The 7280-nt window shown below is 36.0% G+C and overlaps 1 protein-coding gene across 2 annotated transcripts in view; it reads right to left on the reverse strand.

The window, feature by feature from the left end:
* Nucleotides 1-6734, reverse strand: part of fndc3a (fibronectin type III domain containing 3A) — a 42907-nt gene extending 36173 nt beyond the window's left edge. Inside the window, exons 1-2 of one of the 2 annotated variants that reach the window (XM_041994305.1) lie at nt 6298-6734; nt 2389-2529 (exon numbers count right to left, since the gene is read on the reverse strand). In XM_041994305.1, the coding sequence (XP_041850239.1) occupies nt 2389-2499 (111 nt within the window). In that variant the 5' untranslated portion in view covers nt 2500-2529; nt 6298-6734. Of the gene's footprint in view, nt 1-2388; nt 2533-6297 lie in introns of both variants that reach the window. The other variant, XM_041994304.1, reaches the window with a different exon arrangement.
* Between the last annotated feature and the right edge of the window lie 546 nt (nt 6735-7280).

The raw sequence follows: 7280 nt of genomic DNA on the forward strand, positions 1-7280 counted from the left end.
CAACACCGCTTCAAAGTCCCAGCATCAAACAATACAACATGGCAGTCCTTTTTTTCTTCCCTAGTCAATTTCAGCTGGTCAAGGGTCAGACACAAAAATCAGTTACATTCAATCTCTTTAACCATATGTGCGCTGCACAAGGTACTAAAAAACTTTTAATCCAAGAAAACGCTATATGAAAACATGAACAAAGCTTAAAGGTTAATACAATTTAAAAAGAAAAAAAAAAAAAAAAACACTGTAAATTGCTATGTGAAAGTAAATTGATGCCTATGGGGTAATTAATCAATACAGAAGTCAAAACCAAGATGTGTTAATCACCATAACCTGCCTTTAAAACAAACATTAAAACAGACTGCTGTATACTTTACGTTGCCTTTAGTATCTATTCCAACATTACCTGCAGGAAAAAAAAATCAACCACATGCAAACTGCTGCTAACAAAAACAAACTACACGCAAACCCTATTCAAATAACATTTTATCCTATTTCCAAGGGCAAACACCTATGCAGTATTAATAAAAATGGATATAAACAAAATTACACCAAGCATATCAAGTAGCTCTGACATAGTTTTAATAGAATTAAAGGATATTGCCAAAAAGATCACTTTCACTTGTTCACTATTATTAATTTGATTATTAATTTTATTATTAACTTGAATTAATCTCTTCAAGTGTCGGGTGCTTCATATTTTATAATTAAATATGTTTCCCTAATGTTTTTTATTATTCTTTTTTATTATTAAAAAAACATAATTTTTTAATGTCAAATTAAAGACCTTAAATTAGCAACTAAAATGAATTATCCTTATCCTCAAGAAGTTAGAAAAGAGGACTCCATATCTAAAGTAGTTGTTGATCAATTTCACACCAATGTGGAAGTAAATCTATGAAATGCATACATCTGTAAACATGATATATCAAATATTGGCTAAATAACTAAAATCAAAGACAATGTATCATGGTTGTGATGTGCCAGATTAAATATAAAAAAAAAATTATAAAAAAAAAATCACTCAAAAAAAAAAACAAACAAAAAAAAAAAAACCTTAATTTCAGCTTTCATGAAAATGCTGTGTCTCAAATTGGTCTGAGCAGCAGACTGGTAATGATGTAAGCTGGAAAGCAACAGCAGCATTTTATTCCTTTAGCATTCATAAAATAGTGTAAACAGTCACAGGGGGCATGTTCAGGTAATCAGGGAACCTTCGGGAGAGGTGGTAAGGTAACTGAATTCCATGAGAAAACAACCCCCCCTTGCAGTGAACAAAACAAGTAAAATTTGATCTGTACATGAACAAAGCCTGATTCAGAAGAGGGTTTTTCCACTGTGGAAAATAGCAGAGATGGGTGGACAGGCGAGTTTATGTGGCAGTGCTAATATCAGCAAGCATTATCAGGACGTAGAACATAAGACTGAGGAAATGGCTGAAAAGATATCAGTGTCAGTTTGATGCTATCTGGAAGTCAGGCGAAACTTAAGCAAATCAAACTGCTAACCCCTCCAAATGACGAGGAAATCAGCCAGTCTTGTCGGGGTTGTTCAATCTCACTCTCATACTGACAATGCATGATGGTAGATATCAACCCATATCCTGTACATGTAAGGCAAAACTATCAAAACCGAGAGAGATCAGGTTCATAACTAACACTGCACCTGTTGTGTTTCATGAGCAACCAATGAAAGGAACACTAAATCCATTTGAAATGTTTCAATACTTATTTGAGTAAGAGCAATATCTGCTCAGTGTGTTTAGTATCCGAAAAAAGCCTGAAAAAACCCACTAATGTTTTACAAGAGGATAGGTCATTATTAAATACATGTAAGAAAATAAATTAATACATCATGTCGCCATCTTTAAAGCAGTAAACAACTATATGCAGGGGCTCAGACACTTTTGAATGCCTTAACACCTGCAACACAAGTCCCAGCTCAATTACACAAATGGCCAAATACCATTTTATTGTTTCCCTGTTACTCTGATCAAACTAAAAACACCATCTTGGTGTTTCCAGTGATAATACTTAAGCTAGCACTCAAGCTTTAAGTGTCCCAGCTAAAATGTTGAATTTCACTAAGTCCAGTGTGCAGAAAAGCATTAATGTCCATAGAGCTGCACAGAAATCCAGCATTATACATAACAGGGTAAATATTTCCAAAATGAACAAAAGAAGAAAGAGAAAAAATTACATTTGTGGTTTTATTCTTAACATGATAAAACTACTCAGCACCAGCACACTTAAGGCAAACTGATTAAAGACAAAAGTAGTGAACGCCATTTCTGACTGCCTTCAGCTGTAATTACAAACCATATAGCTAGAAATAAGTTTGTGCATAACATACTGCAGCATGTGTGTAAAAGAGTGAACAGGGGTCTGTGTGTACCTGCTGGGGACCATCCCCATTGACCATGGCTGAGGGTGGTGGTGAGGCCAGGATTGGGAGTTCAGGGCTGAGAAGCTGGCCAGACTCCAGAGGTGGCGTGCGGTCTGCCATGTCTCCCTCATTCACACCACTGAAGAGGTACTGCTGCAATAGACAACGATAAATGGGAGACCACACAGTATATCACAAAGGTTTGTGACGTCATTGTCTTGACAGTTATTCAGCCTGAGCTGATAACACCATTTACGCACATGTGTCCGTGATGCACAATCTCTTTCCCAGATTGCATATTTACATGTGTCCTCAACTAAGTGTACTAAAGACAATGGTGCAGTGCAGTAAATTAAAATTACCACTCACTATTAACTCAACTTTAAGATTAAATTCAATATATTTTCAAATTGGCTCTTTTCCAGTTATGTTGAATAATATAACATAACAAATGTAAAATACTGAATAATAACATTTTCTGGCCATATTGTTTAAAAAAATGTCATGGATATACCAAAAAACGAATGTATGGAATGTAAATGTTCTTGTTATGTGACATACCATACCGATGCATTAAGAACTAGATACCAGTATATAATATGGCATCTCATGAACTCAAACCAAAGCTGCTAGATGACACAATCCTATACCTAAACTAAACAAAAAAAGTCATGCATCCTCGTCTCTTTATAGAGGTATAGATAAATGCTTGAGGCTGATGTTCATTATCTAGTGAACTTGAAGTCGTTGCCCTAAAATCACTGGATTGGTGCTGCCATGTGTGTCTGTAGATCCAGTAAGCAAGAGGATGATGTTTTAGATTGTTTAAGACAACAGCCCTCACCCACTGTTTAGCTGTACTGCAAAGTCCTGGCTCCAAACTGAAAATCTGGTGCCAATCACAAAATGTGCAGCACCAGCTGCTGTCACGCCTCCCTATCGCCATTTCTGAATATAATCTATGGTTTGTGCTGATTAATAAAAATGGTTCATATTTAACAGTTCAAAGCTGAAAGCATTGTTGTTTGGAATGAAAACAAATATGATAGAATGACAAATGCTGAACCAAACAAACATGGTAATATTTGGATTTTCAAGTTGCGAAATTGTGTAGACCCATTTTTAAATCTAAGACAGCTGGTAAAACAATAGAAAAGAAAGCCATATACAAGGTGAAAATTCATTTTAAAAGTCCCCTCTAGAATACAAGGAATTCGATCTAGATTTAGATAATCGCTAAATTCAAGACATAGAGGTAAACATACAGAGAGAATTTTATGTGCATCATAATCAATTTTTCCAACATGCAATTTGTGTTATCTATATTGTCTATTAATCCTAATACTGTTTCTTTCCCCTCATACTTCTACAGCATTTCTCCTTTGCACTATTTTCTTTGGTTTGTGTATATATATGATTGTGTGCTTTCTATTTTGGTTCTGTGTATACTGTGTGTATAATATATGCAGACCAAATTTCCCCAGTGAGGGATGAATAAAGGTCTTTCTAATCTAAATTAAATGGCAAATTATGATCCAAGACACACACAAGAAGAAGTTAGCCTAAGGCAGCCCAATAGTATCAAACAGTTTAAAGAAAAAGTAGGAAAGTATCTTTCTTAGCATTTGCATCAGTTTTCATTGAAGTAATGCAACAATGAATCAGTCATACTAAAAACTGGTCACTAATTATTCTGTATAACCTCTTTCCTCCAAGAGTTGGATATTCCATTACTTTTTCCCAACTGCTAAATGCACAAAAAGCAGTGCCAAAAAGCCAAACTGATGTTTTTTATTTTTTATTTGATCATTGCCTAGTGATCACATTGAAAGAAACTTGATTCAACAAAGTGAGACTTAAGTACAATGACTAAATGTTCTGTGCAGCATAACTGCAAAGTGACAAGTTATGAGTGATGAACCGAGCATGAGCATCGTATCCTGTTCATATAAAGACTTTCACAGACCACTTGAGATGCAAAAATCTGAAATAAATTACCACATGGAAAACTGTCTACCTCCTCATTTAAAGACAGTTTTCCAAACCATCTCCTCCTTTTAAACCAAAGGCAAGTACACAGGGCTGTCCAATGACTGCTCACCTTTTATATGACAAACCTAAGTGCAAAAGCAGAAAATGGAGTCATACCAATGTGTATTCTACAAATTAACAAAAAAAAAAAAAAAAAACAGTGTCAAATCAAAGCCTAAATAGAAAATAATACTTAAGACTAAATTGTTTTGATAATATAGCTAAGAAAATACATATAATTAGGAAAAAAGAAAAAAAAAGAAAAAGAAAAACACCACCAAGATAGAAGTGTAACATGTCCTTGAACCTAATTACACTCTAGCGCATGCATCTCTAAAGCTCACAGTGATCTGGCTTATCTGTTTGCTTTAGCCCCTCCTCTCCTTATGCTTAAACAACAAAGTCAGTTTACAGTCTAATGGCCAATGAACTAGATTTGCAGGAACCATTGCTATAGTGCAGGACTGACATGAGATTAGCCCCGTATTAATAGCATAATTAAGATTAATGGCAAACTACCTGGACACCCCCCCACCCACGACCACCAAACCAGTCACTGCAATCAGCTGGCCTATTGCTCTACAAATCTTCCACTATCAATTTGTTCATGTAAAAAACAATATGTGCAGAGAACACACACAAACAACAGCTGTGTATAAACCAGTAAAATGGCAAGTAATAAAGTCCCTTTTCCCCTTGACCACACATCTTTTCCACATTTGGTGAGGCAAAGCTGTTTTTCAGGTCTCCCATATGAAAGAACATTGAAGTTCATTATTTATTTTTCAACTTATCTATCACTTCATTTAGGTGAGTGATTAATTATGAAGTGTTTGTGTACTCTGGTTATCAAATACTTCAATGATTAGCATGTTGCGCATACTAACTTATGATGTAGGTACTTTCCATTTGCCTTTATGCTCTGATGCAAAAAAAAAAAAAAAAAAGTAGGTGGCTATAAAAGTTTAAATCAGGAATAACCACTACCCACCATTAAAAGCCAGTGGAAAAACACCAGCTGACTCAAACACTGCATTCCTGTTGTGGTTGCATGACACCAAAGCCAGAGTGCAGTTTTTCCTGTTGCTGAACACAATAAACAGAACTTCTCTTGCTAAATTGTGGTGACATCTGTTGTTGCCCTGTCTGTAGCTCATATTTGCTTGTGGCTAAGAGAGCAGTGCATGGGGGTGCAACAGCTGTTTTTCGGTTACACTTATAGTTCCGGTTGACACTTTGAACTGAGGAGATAAAGATTATTCTGCACACAGCTTTTCATTTCAATCACATTATTCTGAATTAGACAGGGGCCAACTGGAAATATTAAGGAACATGGCCTAAGGTGTATCATGTTTTAGAAAAGCCTATAATTTGTTTTCAGCATTTAAAAACCAACATCTATTCTGTTTAGAACTTAGTTTTAAAGTAGAAATCTACAGAAAATCACCTGGAGAAATGGTTTAAATGCCATACTAGCTAGCATCCCTTTTGTGGATGCATCTGAGTGAGGTTTATTGTTGCCCACTTAGCTAAACTTATCTTTGGCTTACTTGGCATTGAGTTTTAAAGATCTATTCTGCATACATGCCAAACGAAGTTACTTAAGTTTATGTCTAGGAATAGTGCTTCTTATTTCATGGCTGCGTTTATAACGTTAGCTACCTTGCACCTAACCTAACAGAATTGTTTACTCTGCTACAGGTGTGTGATTAGCGTTATGTCATAGCTGTTTGTTATCTAACAGCAACATAAGCCTTTAGTCAGCATTGCTGACATATAATAACCTTTACAGATGATTTCCAGTTCCCTTAAGAGACACGGTTAATACACCACAGACAATCCCAACACAAACGAGTTATTACGAATGGTACAGCTGACGTTACTCACTCAGTTGGCACAGCAGCAGCAGTCTTGACTGACACGCCGATGCACAGTGATGATTTCTATGCAGCTCTTCTCGGAATGCTTAATGTCACCAAGCTACGGTGGCCAGCTACTTTCCACAACACCTGAGAGAGATAACTCGCTAGCTACCTGGATAAACACAAGAAAAGGCAAAATGTGACATGCTAGCGTTAGCTATCTAATGCTACCTAGCTAATAGTTAGCAAGATGATGAGCTTTTCTCGTAGTATGAACGGCGATATCTTGTATTAACTGCGCCTTAGACAGTTCAAAGTAACTAGCGAGCAACGGTGACGATATCACTATCGATAATGCTAGCCTAGTTGCTAGTTTTATCGAGATAACTTTCCATCCAACCCTGTTCCTCGAATAAAAGGCAGGAATTTCGCCATCGCTCACAGGCGTTGTGCGCATGCGTATTAGAACAACCTACGATGAATCCCAAATTCCAAGATAGAGATTCCAAGATTTATATATTTCCCAGAGTGTTCTAATTTTATTCAGATCTGGGACGTTGTTGCTATTTGGTTGTGTATAAATGAACTGAATACGTGTACCTACATTTATATTACTTTAAGGAGGACCTTGGTTGACGTGTCTGTGAGCGGTTCGTCCAAGTCATCAGTATGTGTTCTGAAGAGAAGCAAGAGCTACTTTTTGCTTCACGCACTATTGACTATCAGGTTCAGTATTGCAATCTTCAACTGTAGATATCACCAGAAAATGCTAATCGTTTGGTTTTATTTATTTGTTTTGTTGTTGTTGTTTACTTATAAATATTTTACAGGAAAATGAAAATAGAAAAACAAGTATCCATCCAATTATCTATTATATAATATTATCTATCTATCTATCTATCTATCTATCTATCTATCTATCTATCTATCTATCTATCTGTCTGTCTGTCTGTCTGTCTGTCTGTCTGTCTGTCTGTCTGTCTATCTATCTTTGGTAAAGAGTGTTAT

Source organism: Melanotaenia boesemani, chromosome 9 (assembly GCF_017639745.1).
Source record: "Melanotaenia boesemani isolate fMelBoe1 chromosome 9, fMelBoe1.pri, whole genome shotgun sequence".
Classification (NCBI taxonomy): Eukaryota; Metazoa; Chordata; class Actinopteri; order Atheriniformes; family Melanotaeniidae; genus Melanotaenia; species Melanotaenia boesemani.